Genomic DNA, 15,737 nt, shown 5'->3' with positions numbered 1-15,737 from the left:
CTGACAAGTACTTCTAAATGTCGTGACCAGTTGAGATTTTTTTAAATCGTAGAACTTTTCAAAATGTCTTTACCGGTTAAAATTTAATTTAATCTTAGTACATTTTAAAAATGGTGTGTCCAGTAAAGATTTTAATTTAATCCCAGTACATTCAAAATGTCGTGACCAGTTAAGATTTTAAACTTAGTACATTTCAAAATGTGGCAAGTTGAGAATTTAATTTAGTCTCAGTATATTTCACAAATGTCAGATCCAGTTTACATTTCTACTTCAATCTCAACCCAATATTTAAAACCATCGCTGTAACATGAATAGTTATATATATGAATAGTTTATATAAGTTAACATTTATAGAGCATGCAATCAAGTTACTTTACTCTGTTTAAGTTAACATTTATAGTCCATGCGATCAAGTTATTTTACTTTGTTTATGTTAACATTTATATTCCACGTATTAAAGTTATTTTACCCTGTTTAAAGTTAAAATTTATAGAGCATGCAATCAGACTACTTTACTTTGTTAAATTTCTTAGTAAATATCAAATGTTATTCGCTGGTCAAACTTCTTAAATCCACGAATTTATAAGCCAAAATTTTACAAGTTTAGTTAATCTCAGTAGCGTAATTTGCTAGCAAATACCCCCCCCCCCCCATCAAAACTAGAAATCCAAACTTTAAAAAAATAATTCTAAATATTACTTTAATTATATTTATTTAAAAAAACATTTCTGCCAAAAATAATCGGATAAAATATGTTGCCAAACACGAGCTCTCTCACGGAACAAGGCCTAGTTTCAAGACATGGAACTTGCAGTACTTGTAGTTGTAGACACAATTATTTTTTGCTGGAGACTTTTGATTGCGTTTTTCTGAAACACGGTTTTGATTTAAAAGAAAAAAATATTTTATTTTTATCAGATAAATGTAAGCTAATTTAGACTTGAACTGAATTTTTTCTCCCACAATGTTTGATGGGGAAAAACATTAAATTAGACACGTTTAGTCTTGAAAATAGTGTTTGGTGTAATTAAAACTACTGTTTCTCAGATAAAGCTTAATCGTTTGAACATCTTAATTAAAGTACAGTGGTACCCCGAGACACGAGTTTAATTCCGTAACATTGCTTGTATGTCAAATTGCTCGTATCTCCAAGCAATTTTCTCCATTGAATTTAATTGAAATGCCATTAATCCGTTTCAACCCCTAAAATGCCACCCCAGTTGATTTTCCCACCTTGCAGAGAGTTTCATAAATGAGTTAAGTGAGTGTCATTAAATAGCTCCAATATACCATCAGTTGTAGTTTTTTGTTATGAAACATAAACCACTTTTTAACGTTTTAATGTTAAATTATTGGTAGTGTGTATATACACGGATGCAGCTTTGTTAAATATTTTTATTGAAAATAAAAAAAAAATAATTAAGAAACTATTTCAGCTAAAAATTTAAATGAAAAAAATTGTTTAAAATGGAAAAAAAGAGTATATAAATTAACAAAATGTAAAAAAAAATAAAAATTAAATAAAATAAACGTCGGGTGAAAAACATGATGCAAAAAAAAACAGATGAAGGGGTGGGTGGGGTAGTGCGAGAGTACATAATGAGTGAGTTTTATTTTTATATCTGGTGGATGTATAAAAATCAACAAACAGTTATTATGTCATAACTGTAGCGCACGGTTTTTTAGAATGTTCTACCTCCCCCACCCCATGATAAAGGATATTTTATAAACTTAAGTTCTACTCAAATAACTCAAGAAAGGATAAACATGAACAAACTCACAGTTGTTTTCAATGTTGTAATTAGTACATAGTTATTGTCGTTTAATTTTATTTCGACAGCGGCGTAGATTTTCTTGCTGTTTACCAGTTGTTTATTCTCGGCTTCTGATGGGTGGGAATGTATGAACTGATGGCAGGTATTTTGGACTAAGGACAATAAAACAGCTGCTATTCTAGACTTTTTGGACAATGGAACAGCTGCTATTCTGGACATTTGTACAATGGAACAGCTGCTATTCTAGACTTTTGAGACAGTGGAACAGCTGCTATTCTGGACTTTTTGGACAATGGAACAGCTGCTATTCTAGACTTTTGAGACAATGGAACAGCTGCTATTCTGGACTTTTGAGACAGTGGAACAGCTGCTATTCTAGACTTTTTGGACAATGGAACAGCTGCTATTCTAGACTTTTGAGACAATGCAACAGCTGCTATTCTAGACTATTGAGACAGTGGAACAGCTGCTATTCTAGACTTTTTGGACAATGGAACAGCTGCTATTCTAGACTTTTGAGACAATGCAACAGCTGCTATTCTGGACTTTCGATGAGCGGCAAATACAATTCATACTGCTCGGAGCGGTCGACGGGGAAGCACGTGCGGTTGCGCGTGAGTACGGCCCCCCAGATCTCGTACATGCTCGCCGAGTCCACGTGCGTGCCAACCAGCTTCGTCTTGAGCAGCATCTGGCACCGCTGCCAATAAAAGTCCTTAAAGTGGGTGAACACGGTGGGGTGCCCGTACAGGTGGGCGTCGATGTGCCGGGCCAGTACGCCGGTGACGTGGGCGTCTTCTATGGGGAGCATGGGGACGTAGGGCGCCAGACCCGTCATGGCCGTCAAAGCTTTGACAGAGACAATGTAGGCACACCCTACAGAAAACACTATATATATATATATATATATATAAATAAATATATATATATATATATATATATATATATATATATATATATATATATATATATATGCCTACATATTTATATATACAAATATATACATACACAAATTTACAAAAAATACATACATATATATATATATATATATATATATATATATATATATATATATATATATATATATATATATATATATATATATATATATATATATATATATATATATATAAAATCATATTTCATGTTTATTTATTTAGATATGTATATGTCAGCCATATCAGTGAATATTTTAAAATATGTACTTTTCAGCCTAAGCTTGTAGATTTTGCTATGCACCTTATAAATTAGAAACAAGTGAACTCTATTTCACTTGCCCCATAAACCGGCAGGTTTGAAAGGGAAACTTTACTTTACCTTATAAATTAAAAATGTGTGTAGTTGAATGGAAAATAAAAAGTAATGTGGAAACTCTTTTTGTTGGATGGTGCCAGACAGCCATGTTTGAAGCATTGATTCCAAGTGCTAATCCTAACCATCTTTGTTGAAATATATTCTTGGTCTTACCAAGTGCTTGATGAGCATTGCTCCCAAACCGTCTTTGTTAGAGTATGCTCTTGTCTTACAAACAGTTTGATCTATGAATAGTGGGCTATCTCCACCTGTTACCTATCTAATGAAAAATAAGTTTTGATTACCTGAAGCATACGGCGGGTAGATAGCCAGCGGGTAGAGCTTCCGGTCCACCGCCCACCGCCCGGTCCGGTGCACCCTCCGGGCGTCGGTGTACATGTGCCCCACCACGGCGTACTGAAGCCGCAGACGGTTATGGATGAGAAGATCCACCAGCACTGGCAGGTTGACGAACGTGTCCATGTCCACTTTGAGGAAAAAATCCGTCCCCGGACAATTCTGACTCAGCCAGGTGAACCCGGATACAATTTTCAGCGTCAGGTTGGTGTAGTTGTCCGTCATGTCCAGGAGGAGGATGTCGCCGTGTTTATCAGCCTCGGTACGCAGCGCCCCCCAAGTTTCCGTGGCGTTGGGTTCCCGTCCTAAAACGAACACCACCCCCACCTCGGCGTTCATCATCTCGTGTGGCCAGATTTTCGTCTTGGCCGCGCTGGCCCATGTAGTCCGTACGGCTTCCCGCTCGGTTGTCATGGACGCTAGGGAGAGCTGGACGGCGATGAGAAACGGATGTGACGTCACGCAGAGGGCCCATGGGGCGAGGAGAACGGTGTCGATGATCTTCTGCTGGCGGTGTTCCCGTGGGGTGAAGTACTCCCCCGGGCCGCGCGGGTGGCGGGTCACGTCCCGGGGGACGCGCTTCAAGTCACGTGAGATGTTGAAGATGTGTTGTTCTGCGACGCCATCCTGCGCATGGTGAAGAGTCGTGTCAGTAGCCCGTGGGTCGAATGTGGGCGTGTCTGCGCAACCCAGGGTTAGGGATATATGGTCCCGCAGGAGGTACAGCGTGAGCGCTAGGGTCAGCAGACACAGGTAGAACACCTTCACCGGTATCATCACGTGACTTCGTGTCACCCGGATCAACATCTGAAACAGACAGGGTCACATTTATCAACATCTGAAACAGACTCACATGTATCAACATCTGAAACAGGGTCACATCTATCAACATCTGAAACAGGTACGGTCACATTTATCAACATCTGAAACAGGTACGGTCACATTTATCAACATCTGAAACAGACTCACATTTATCAACATCTGAAACAGGCATGATCACATTTATCAACACTGTGCTATCATATTCAATACCCGTTAAATTATGTATTCATAGGAAATCGGCAATTCAGGCAGTTGGTTTTGGGACTATCGTCGAATTGCCGTCAATTATATACGGATCATCAACATCAATGTTATAGACGATAACTACATATCAACGTCAATGTTACAGACGATAACTACATATCAACGTCAATGTTATAGATGATAATTACACATCAACATCAATGTTATAGACGATGACTACATATGAACATTAATAAAAAGACGGGTAACTATACCTGAAATGAATGCTAAATTAGGATAACTTTACATCACAAAATATTAAAGACGGATAACAACGCATGAAATCTAACGGTAAAGACGTATAGCTATAAATCAACACCACACTTAATGCTAATGTATCAGCGGCTACCATGTTAGATTATCGATACAGTAACAAAATAAAATGCGCCTTACCTTCATAAAAAATGTGAGTACTTCTCAACCATTGCCACACTAAGTCATCGATTGAACGCTGGTGTCGCCATTTTAGTCCAAACGCTAACCCTAACCTAACAAATTGAAGCTTAATCTAAACATTGAAACCTTAATTTTTGACTGTGTTGTCTAACTTTATCTGTCCATCGTCTACGTCTTTTCTATCGAAATTTTATAAAAACTCTGTGAACTGTATTGTCTTAAAATAAAAGGAATAGGGCCTAATAATCTAGACTAGATCTAGCTTTCTAGACCTATTCGCCATTGAAAAGTAACAAACGACCTAAATTATGACACAGTGATCTACATTTTTTAAAATATTTTATCCAATCAGACATGGGTGTAACAGTTTCTCCTCAAAATTAAACTACTGTACTTATGAAACTATGTTACTTTTCATTTAATTAAATATATATATTTTTTAAATAGTTTGTTTTGTAAAAAAAATTAAGTTTTTTGAAACCACAGTGAACAAGACTTCTAAACTTCCTGTCGCGTGAAAATGCATTCCGGTAAAACCCGCTGCGCTGTGAACAATTTCAAATTCAAGGCATGGGAATAAAATTTAAGATGACATCCAATCGATGTTGCATTGTAGAGCTGCATTACACTGTGCACCTGTATAAAAGTTCATGGGGCGAATTTATTTTTAAAAATATATTGGTATTGGGACACTGGTTTTAAGTCTACTATCAGTGTTTCTTCCACACTTTTTTCTCCGGGGGGGCACTTGAAATCTTCGGGGGGGGGGGGGGGGGCGGTAAACTTTCTTCGGGGGGGCGGACACTGTTAAAAGTATATATTTTCTATATAAATTATATAAATTTCATTTCGTTCGGGGGGGGGGGGGGCGGTAAAAAATTTTCGGGGGGTCCCCCCCCCCCCGAAGAGATGCCTGGAAGAAACTCTGTCTACTATACTTTCTATATATTTTATTCTATTTCTCGAGTAGGTGAGCAGTAGAATCGCTGGGAGGGGTGGGGGGGGGGGGGTAGTGCCCCCATGGAGTGATGCCTTTAAAAAAAAAATTTTCCTGTTCCCGGCTGTGGAATTTTACAAACTCCCTAGACATCCTCGCTGTCTTTAATTCTTCCAGAAGACTCCGCCTCGATGTCTGTCTTTAGCGCCCTCTCTTTCGCCTTTCCTGGAGGTTCCACACAAGCGCCTGGCGTGTCATATTAGAGTGAGTCTTTCGCAGTGTGTGTCCCACCCAGCGCCACTTCCTCCTTCTTAATTACCCTGTCATGGACTTCTGCCTTGCACTTCTCCATGTCTATAATAGACACCTCTGAAGCATTAATCAAGCTTGACACAAATTAATCAGATACACAGATCTACTACAAACAAAGTCACTTTTTTGTGCGTATTTATTTTGTTTAATTAACACATAACCACATATACGCAGTTTGTTACTGGAGGCTTAACTAAATTTTCAGCTCTTTCTTCCATTTTGTTCAGTTCTGATGAATACAAGCACACGTACAGTCATACATGCACGCACGCAACGCGCGCACACATACACACACTGATACATACACATAAGTACATACTACATAGAAACACATATTGTGTATATAAATATTATTTAGGTCTATATACCTGTATGTAAATATATATAAAATTATATATATACAACTATATATAACTATATATATATATATATATATAACTATATATATAAAACTATATATAAAACTATATATAACTATATATAACTATATATAAATATATATATATATATATATATATATATATATATATATATATATATATATATATATATATATATATATATATATATATATATATATATATATATATATATATATATAAACTTTTATACATATACTTGAAAAAAATATAAATATAAGGTTTGGAGAAATGATACAATGGACCCGCCACAGCTTCCCACCCCCCCCCCCCCCCTACCACTAGACCGCCTTGACAGCCTACCGCTGAACGTGAAAGTCCACCAGCCCCTTATCCCCGGCGAGCTTGCTCTCGTCGTCGCTGCACTCGCAGGGCAGGGTGATGAGGTGGTACCTGAGGCACTGGCCGTCGTCGTGCAGGAAGCTGGCCCACATGTTGGTCAGCTTGTAGACGTAGCCGACCCCCGTGCCGGTGACCTTGCTGCCGTTGAGGAAGTGGCAGCGCGTCCACTCGGTGTCGAGTGTGTGGGTGAAGACGGTGGTGTCGAAGACGTACAGCGGGATGTCCAGGAGACGCCGGAGGATGCCGGTGATGTAGGCGTCCTCGAAGTGGAGCAAGGGGACGTAGGGGCTCATGTCCAAGATGGCGGACAGGGCGGGTAGGGAGATGACGTAGGAGCAGCCTGGAGAGAGAAGGGATCGTGCACGTAGGTATAACACGAAAATTGAATAACTTTTTTTTTACCCATCCCGAGTAGCATTTTAAAATTTACATCAATTTACATAAACCGCCACCCTTTATACGTAGATATAACACGAAAAAATTGAATAACTTTTTTTTAACCATCCCGAGTAGCATTGTAAAATTTACATAAATGTACATAAACCACCACCCCTTTTAGTATACGTAGATATAGCACGAAAATTGAATAACTTTTTTTTTCACCCACCCCGTGTAGCATTATAAAATTTACATCTATTTACATAAACCACTACTCCTTACAAGGCGCAGTCGAAGTATACAGCGTTTGACTGCTAGCCTGAAGGTCGTGAGTTCGGAACTAGGTTCGGACTTGTAGCTGTAGGACGTCACTGAGTCCACTCAGCTCTGATGGGTACATAACTCATGTAAGGGAAAGTAAAGGTGGCTGGGCATAGTGCTGACCACACCATCCCTTCATATGCCGAGGTTAAGAAACTATGAACACTACTTGATCTGCCCAATGGATAGCGAGGTCTGAAGAGGTATATTTTACCACCGATACTATAAAGAAGCTTTAGGACACCAGGAAAGAATCAAGACAAAATTAAATTTTAACACAATTTAAGTTAAATTGTGTTGAAAATAAGATAATACGTCAAGATAAAAGAATAAAGGAAGTGCTAACTAACACTGCTTTGAGCCTCGGTCCTATTTTACACTGCGTTCACACTTGCGACATGTATAGATGTCTAGAAAATAAATTTCAACAAGTTTATGTTTTTTAAACACAATTTTCCCCACGGAACGTGTATACTTACATGTTGCGAGTTGTTTTTTTATATTATAGACATGTATAGAATGCATGTCGCAAATGTAAACGTGGTCACCTGTAACAAAAACCCCAATCACCCATTGGTGTCATATATTATGTGCACGGTCCCTTTGTACCGAAGTGCAGAGCGGAATGAAAGAAATGACTCATATTAAAAGAGAAATCATGTCGAAGACTAAATATTCTTTTTTATTCTTTTCTGTGGTGAAATGTTTCCGTTCAGAATTATTATTTTTTAAATCAGCCCTAGTATAATTACTATAAATTTGTTTTTGCGGGAACAATCGGTGTTAGTTTGTTATTTGTTTACCGACACCCGAGACAATTGCTGAGTTTTTGTCCCGTTGATTCGATATTTGTTGAAGCAGCTAATAAAATAATGTGTCTATTTTTAATGTATGTATGTTTTTACTAAAGGCATTTTGGTAGAGACTTCTCTACAAACATCCCACAGTGTGAAGAGGGCCATGATAAATCCAGACTTGGGGACATCAGAGTTTCTTTCAGGCATCTCTTTAGGGGTCGGCGAGGCACCGCCTTCCACCCCTCCGCGGAATTAAATAGAATTTATATAAAAATATACTTTTATTACTCCGAAAGTTTCAAGTCGTCCCCCCCACACCCCCGCCTCAGAAAAAAGTCTGAAAGAAACACTGGGTGACCCTGACATTCCGTATATATTATGCAATCTCTGCTTTTTTGTTACGACTTTCTGTAGCTTAGTGGTGAAACACCAAATCCACGTAGCACTTTAAAATTACAGATTTTTACTTCACACTTCCTGGCGTGGATGAAATTTTGAAATACTTAAGTCAAGATCGAATTCATAAACTCGCGTATCTAATATATAAAGCTCAGTTCTGTAACGTGTGGCAAAAAAAAAGTTTGTCGTTGACAGTTCTATGGATTTAAGTGTTAGATTTTTTATCGTGCTCACAGTCTAAATGTACGAGTCAAAAAATATTACCATTGAAAGTCTTTAAAAAAAATTTTCACTCTATTTACTTAGAAGAATAATTTTCAATTATGAACGCGACATAAAATTTTTAAAAAGTGTATCGACGTTTATAAAATTTCTAAAATTGTGTCGGAAATGTATTGACTGCACAGTTACTTCCCTTTAATAAAAAAAATTCTTAAGAAGAAAGAATTTACATTTTATTACTTTGTTTTTGGTGTTAAGAAAAAAAAAAAAATTACATAATTAGCGGGGATTGATTAAGTGCAATGTCGTTAGGTATTTTTAACACTGCCTTTTATTTATTCTATACACTGAACATACTGTTCAATATTTTTTTTTAAATCAATAACATTTAATAAGCCAGGTCCTACAAATCCTATATGTTTATTTCTTTCCATTTACGGATAAGCTTGGAGTATTATCATTTTTGTTCACTAAATTGAAACAGGCGCGTCCGCCGGCGCCCTTGCACGGTTCGATTTGGCACCCTGGGCTATCATGTGAGCGCTATGCTGCATAGTTTTGTTTTTAACAGTGCGATAGACTATGGGTAAGAAAGGTTACTATAGTCTTTAAGTGAATCAAATCCGGGCGTCCTCCGGCACCCCGACAGGGTGCTATTTTGCGCCCCGGGCCTTCCGGTGTACGCTAAGGTATATACGTTCGCGTGAGTTCAAAAGACTATGAATAAGTTATGTACTATAGTCGTTTACTAAGTTCAATTAGGCGGTGACGTCATGGTGCGTCCTCTGGCGCCCAGACAGGGTGCTATTTGGGGTCCCGGGCCTCCCGTGTTCGGTTTGGCGCCTACGTTCATTAAAGTGAGTGCAAAAGACTATGAATAAGTTGGGGTACTAGAGTCGTTTATTAAGCTGAAACAGGCGATTCCGCCCCGGGCTAGACTCTGAGCACTGTGCGTTTATGTTCGCGTTAGTGTTTTCTTTGTGTTTAGGTTGAGTTTGCGTTAGTGGTTGCGTTTTGATTTGGTTCGTTTTTGTTCTTTCTTTTTTCGTTTTCGTTTGTGTTTTATCTTCTTTGCATTTGTGTTTGTATTTGTGTTTGTGGTTGGTTTTGCGTTTGTATTTGGTTTGTTTTCGTTTGTTTTTTCGTTTGTGTTTTTTTCTTTGGGTTTGTGGTTGGTTTTGCTTTTGGATTTGGTTTGTTTTCGTTTGCTTTTTCGTTTGTTTTTTTCTTTGTGTTCGTATTGGTGTTTGTGGTTGTGGTTGGGTTAGTTGTTAGGTTTTTGTTTTCGTTTGTATTTGTAATTGTGTTAGCGTTATGTTTGCGTTTTGTTGTTTTGGTTTGGGTTTGGGTGTGCAATGCCGGGTTTATGATGATTACTAAACACACAGGTAATGGTCTTTAACAGAAAGGTTTTTCACAGAAGCCAGAGCAGGGCCTGGCCGGGACGGCTAGTAAAAGATATAAAAGATAAAATGTTAAAATCCGTGGTTTTACACTATAAGACAGTGGCGTAGGCAGGGGGGGGGGGTTAGGGGGGTCATAACCCCCCCCCCATAGACCCCTCGGTATATATAAAAAGTATGAGGGGGGTGCAAATCGAAAGTTTGAGGGGGGGGGGTGCAAATCGAAAGTTTGAGGGGGGTGGGGGGGTGCAAAACGAAAGTTTGAGGGGGGGGGTGCAAATCGAAAGTTTGTCCCCGGGTAAAAATTGGAAACCCCCCCTTGAGACGATCCTGGCTACGCCACTGCTATAAGAGAATACAAACAACAAAAAAGGCCATCTAGATTGTATCGTTGCATTTCTATATTTATCACAATACTCATTATAAAATAGTTCATTATGTAGCATATATTTAAGCTTATAAAATGAAATTTCCAAATAAAATGGGGAGATAAAAAAGTTCATTCCGTGTAAATTTTCCAGCAGCCTCCGTAGAACCGATAAAAAGCCCTCCAGGTTTTAAAAAAATCGGTCTGACCCATCAGGATTCGATCGTGTATCATGGCGCACCGCGGCCAATGGGGCTTGTCGGGGAGGAACCCCGGGAGGGTGTGGGTCTCGACGCTCAGCGCGTCCGCCAGCACCCCTGTGATGTAACAGTCGCGCAAGTACACGGGCAGGGAGCTGTAGGTCCAGTTGGCGGGAATGTATTCATACGCCTCAGCCAGGCTCCCCAGCAGGGACGAGGAGAGGACGAAGCTGGTCCCTGCGAAATGTGTTGGGGAATGGAATTAGGCTACGTTAAATAATGTACTCACGTTTTATTCTACGATAGCGATGAACTGATAATATTAAAACTTTTTAAAAAGCCGTTCATTTTGTAGATTTTAGTATTATTATCACGTAATCATAACGAAAAGAGCCGGTAATTTTTTTTTTAAACCGTTAAAAACAAATCTTTGTGTTATAAAGGTTAAGAAAACATGAAATTACACCACCCACGTCACACTTTATCAGAGAAGGGAAAATGGTGTAGATCGAATTTTCGGGTTCTCAGCCATATTAACAAGCGCGCGCACATACACACAAAAAAGTAACCTATATCTTTATAGAACTACAAGCGCGTGCACGAACACACACACACACATAAACACACACATACAAACCTATCTTTATAAAACTACAAGCGCGTACATAAACACAAAAAGATTGTTATAGATCAGGGGTTCCCAACCCCGTGCCCGCGGGCGCCATGGCGCCCGCCGAACGATTTGTATGTGCCCGCCTCTCACTATTCGACAGAGACAGAATTTTGTTCATAATCATTATTGAAAGGTTGAAGGGAATGGAAATCGAAAGTTTGAGGGGGGGGGGGGGGGTGCAAATCGAAAGTTTTGTCCCCGGGTGACGGGAAGGGTCGCTACGACTCTGGAAGGAGTTTGTCGATTTAAAATAGGTGGTGCCCGCCAGCCTACTGATATTTTAGAATGTGCTCTAGAGTAAAAAAAAGGTTGGGAACCCCTGTTATAGATCAACAAGCGCGCACATACACATACATCTTTATAAAACTACTTAGAAAAGGCAGGCTATCAATTATTTCACTATAGTGAATAGCCTATACATAAAAAGAAGAATCGTATATCACCCACTTCGTTTTCGCTACGCCATTATCTAGTAATGGTCCACTTAAGCCGTTAATGACCGTTATTTTTCACGCGCGAACAAAAAGACTTGCACCAAATCCTATTGACACGGGTACAAAACTAGCCCCAATATGTTTCAATTGGCTGACGAAAAGGAGATATTTTCGGGGGGGGGGGGGGGTCTACATTTTCCGGGGGGAGGGCGGACACTAGTAAAAGTATATGTAATTATATGTTTACTATATAAATTCCATCTCGTTCGGGGGGGGGGGGGGGGCGATAGGACTTTCTTTGGGGAGGCCCCCCCCCCCCCCCCCGAAGAGACGCCTGGAAGAAACTTTGACCTGTACCCATTGTTTAAATAATGAAAGACGTGTTTAATCTTTAACAGAAACTGAGACTGCTTGATATAAGGCTAAAGACCGGCGTGATTCCGCATGATTATGGCTTTGTTCCTCAGTCAAGGCAAGCAATCAAGTGTTTCGATACATAATTAATTTGCGGTTTCGGTAAAGGCTAGTGTAGATTAGGCTAGGATGTTTGGGTAAAACCGTTAAATATATTTAAATATGATACATAATTAAGTTTCGATTAGAATTAGCGAACAGTGGTTTGGTGATATAAGTGAATATTGTCACAGTTAATTTTGGGTTCATCATCGTCAACGCTGCCCGTCACCCCCCGGGAGAGGGGGGGGGGGTTGCATGGGCCGCCAACCAAAAATCTGCAGTCCTCATTCCCGTGTCATTTTCTTAACCTGATTGCAGGTGTAGCAAATTTTGGGTTAAGACTTTTATAAATAGGTGAAGTTGGAACAATTGCAGCCTGTAGAGCAGTGGTTCTTAACCTGGGTTTGATTGAACCACAGTGGTCATGAGTCATTCTCGGGGTTCGACAGAGGTCAAGACACACACCCGACTTTATTTGTTTCACGATAGGAATTTGTCAGTGCGGACTATAGAACTATTAAGAAGGGTATGGTGAATGCGCAGATGAAACTAGTGGAATTTGGTACATCCAAAAGGTTAAGAAGCACCGGTCTAGAGCAGAGGCGTAGCGACCCCTCCCGGCGCCCGGGGGAACAAACTTTCAATTTGGCACCCTCCCCGATGTATATTTTTATTTATAATTCAAAATAGCAGCTAAAATGAGCTTATTTTGGCTACCCTAGGGTCGGCGCCCGGGTATATATGTACCCCGCTTTCTTCCACCCCCCCCCCCCCCCCCCCCCCCCCGTCGCTACGCCTCTGGTCTAGAACTCTGGTCGTACAAAGGAAGGTATCCCGTAATTCTATATTTACCTGACGCATAGACCGGGTAGAAGGGCGGCGGCCAGACCTCGGGGCTGATCATCCACTTGCCCGTGCGGAAAGCGCTGTTCTGCACGTACGCGTAGCCCAGCACCGACATCTCTAGACGCTCCTCGTTGAACAGCAGCAGGTCCAGCAGCAGCGGGATGTTGACGAAGGTGTCCACGTCGATCTTCAGGACAAACTTCGCCCCCGGGCAGTGTATGCGGACCCAGTGTAAACTGGACATGACTTTAAGGGTCAGGTTGTAGTAAGAGTCCTGCATGTCCAGGAACAGGATGTCCCGGTACAGCGCGGCTTCGTCTTGGGCGAGCTTCATGTCTTGGGCAAGACTCGACTCGGGCGCCTCGGTGTACTTGTTCTGGTGACCCAACACGAAGATAAGCTCCACGTCGGCGTTGACGTGGGCGAACGGCCAGAGATGGGTTTTGGCCACGCTGCCCCATGTGGAGCGGATGGCGATACGCTGGGCCTGGTCGTCTATCACCGAAGGAACGACGGCGACTAGATACGGGCAGGTTTTAGAACACACAGACTCCGGTGCGATCAGAACGTTGTAGATCAAATCCTGCTGTTTCGTCTTTTTCGGGTGAAAAAACGCCGGCGGTCCTCTTGGGAAAAGGGTGATGTTCCGCGGGACTCTGTGTAGCTCTTTGGTCAAGTTGTGCACCGTGGCTCGGTAGCACTGCGGACAGTCGGCCCATTTGGTCAGCTTGGGCTCGCCGAAGCAGACGTCCCGGTCGTGCCTCGCCCTGGAGGTTGAAGGGGGGCGTTGTATTTTCATGGGGTAGGTCGGGAGAGCTTTGCAGACGTACTTGCCCTGGAGTCGGTGGTACTGGACGATGTGGAGGGAAATCAAGAAGGTCGTGCTCATGATCAGGAGGTAGAGATAGAGTTGCTGAACCTGAATCTTCAGCAAGCCTCGTGAGAACCTCATGCCTAGACTCAATTTTTTTAAATATATATATATATATATATATATATATATATATATATATATATATATATATATATATATATATATATATATATATATATATATATATATATATATATATATATATATATATATATATATATATATATCGTCCATAAATGACGTCACACCCGTAAGGGGGAGGGGGTCCGTATTTCTGTGACGGTGTGTGATGAGGGAGAGGGGGGGGGGGGGGTTCAGATGTGACGTCACACTTTTACAATATAAAAAAACCAATATTAGGAAACGATTTTAGCCGTTATTTCGCGTTTTTGAAAACGGTTTAAATAAATTGTAATAGGAATTGATTTAAATGCTCTTTGTTGACAGAGCTCAGACAAGATTTTGGAAAAATACCGATGTTTAAAACAAAATTCAACTGCAATTTTGAGGGGGGTGGGTTGTAGGGTGAGGTGTGATGTCATTTTAGAGGGGGGGTCTGGCTTTTTGTTACGATGTGTGACGGAGGTGGGGGGGGGTAAAAATCGTCAAAAAAAGCGTGACATTATTTATGGATGACACCTAACCTCACTCTAGGAAAAATTATATGGGGCACCCGCTGATCTGGAGACCACCGTCCAGTTCATCCACATAAACTCAATTAAGAACGCATAAGAAGAAGAAATGTAAAATATAAATTTAATTAGTGTCTGCCCCTTCCCTCGGAAGTTTCAAGTACCCCTCCCCCCCACCCCCCTCCTAGGGAGAATGACTGAAATAAATCATGGTTAGCTGTACCCACCCTGTTGGGGGAGGGTGGGGGTTAAGGTTAGCGAAACTGAAAGCAATACCACCCTTTGAGGTTGGAATATTTTTAAGTATTTTAGATTAACAGATCGTTGACAAATTTCGTAACTATCAGAAAAAACAATACGAAACTTCATATTTTACAAGGTTTAAAAAAAACAAATTTAATAAACTCAATGCGGGAGAGGGGAGGGAATTACCCTTAAAATGGTTTAAATGGTGTCGCGCTTTGCTAACGGATTATATGAGATTAAGAATATTAAGATTAACTAGTTCACAGTGACACACGTCACATTTATTTCATTTAAATAAATAGAATATAGAATACATTCAAATTTTGTTTTCAAGTTCAGAGCTTAACCAACTTTACCTCAAACTTATATGTGTTCTAAGTAATTAAAATCAAACATTTATTATCCTTTGTTGATGTTACCCATATTTTAGGCAAGCTGCATCAATATTAACAAAAATAATAACAAACGCCTAATGTTTGATCAACTAGACTGGAGAAATGTTTACACTCAGTTAAAAGGGGATATAAATATTGCTATTTCCTTTTTGAAGAAGTTTTAAGGAGTTACCCTCCTTTGAAAATAAAGATTTTCAA

General features: G+C 40.1%; 2 protein-coding genes across 3 annotated transcripts; both read right to left on the bottom strand.

Annotated features, from left to right (window-relative positions):
• Nucleotides 1-1,981: 1,981 nt before the first annotated feature.
• LOC131946639 (beta-1,3-galactosyltransferase 5-like) lies at nt 1,982-5,213 on the bottom strand. The gene is made up of 4 exons (XM_059307579.1): nt 4,884-5,213; nt 3,374-4,232; nt 2,342-2,651; nt 1,982-2,216 (listed from the first exon to the last, which is right to left on the bottom strand). Exons 1-4 carry the CDS (start codon nt 4,887-4,889, stop codon nt 1,982-1,984), a joined length of 1,410 nt encoding a protein of 469 aa, XP_059163562.1. The 5' UTR covers nt 4,890-5,213.
• Nucleotides 5,214-6,850: 1,637 nt separating this feature from the next.
• On the bottom strand, nt 6,851-15,647 carry LOC131946616 (beta-1,3-galactosyltransferase 5-like). Of its 2 annotated transcripts, none has more exons than XM_059307527.1 (3): nt 15,501-15,647; nt 13,399-14,346; nt 6,851-7,236 (listed from the first exon to the last, which is right to left on the bottom strand). In XM_059307527.1, exons 2-3 carry the CDS (start codon nt 14,342-14,344, stop codon nt 6,854-6,856), a joined length of 1,329 nt encoding a protein of 442 aa, XP_059163510.1. In that variant the 5' UTR covers nt 14,345-14,346; nt 15,501-15,647; the 3' UTR covers nt 6,851-6,853. The 2 variants fall into 2 exon arrangements, with proteins under 2 accessions (XP_059163510.1, XP_059163511.1); XM_059307528.1 differs by lacking the exon at nt 6,851-7,236 and adding an exon at nt 10,827-11,220.
• Nucleotides 15,648-15,737: the final 90 nt, after the last annotated feature.

This window comes from Physella acuta, unplaced genomic scaffold (assembly GCF_028476545.2).
Source record: "Physella acuta isolate Inbredline_101_S28 unplaced genomic scaffold, ASM2847654v3 ptg000566l, whole genome shotgun sequence".
Lineage (NCBI taxonomy): Eukaryota > Metazoa > Mollusca > Gastropoda > Physidae > Physella > Physella acuta.
This window is presented reverse-complemented; position numbering and strand designations above follow the sequence as displayed.

What these genes read in the sequence shown, in the direction of transcription:
- LOC131946639 (XM_059307579.1), bottom strand. An exon ending in CTACCCGCCGTATGCTTCAG is followed by an intron (nt 2,652 to 3,373) that starts GTAATCAAAACT and finishes TGTTTTCTGTAG; the next exon opens with GGTGTGCCTACATTGTCTCT. An exon ending in CGCTCCGAGCAGTATGAATT is followed by an intron (nt 2,217 to 2,341) that starts GTATTTGCCGCT and finishes TCAATAGTCTAG; the next exon opens with AATAGCAGCTGTTGCATTGT.
- LOC131946616 (XM_059307527.1), bottom strand. Translation starts at nt 14,344, where the DNA reads ATGAGGTTCTCACGAGGCTTGCTGAAGATTCAGGTTCAGCAACTCTAT. An exon ending in CTACCCGGTCTATGCGTCAG is followed by an intron (nt 7,237 to 13,398) that starts GTAAATATAGAA and finishes TTCTCTCTCCAG; the next exon opens with GCTGCTCCTACGTCATCTCC.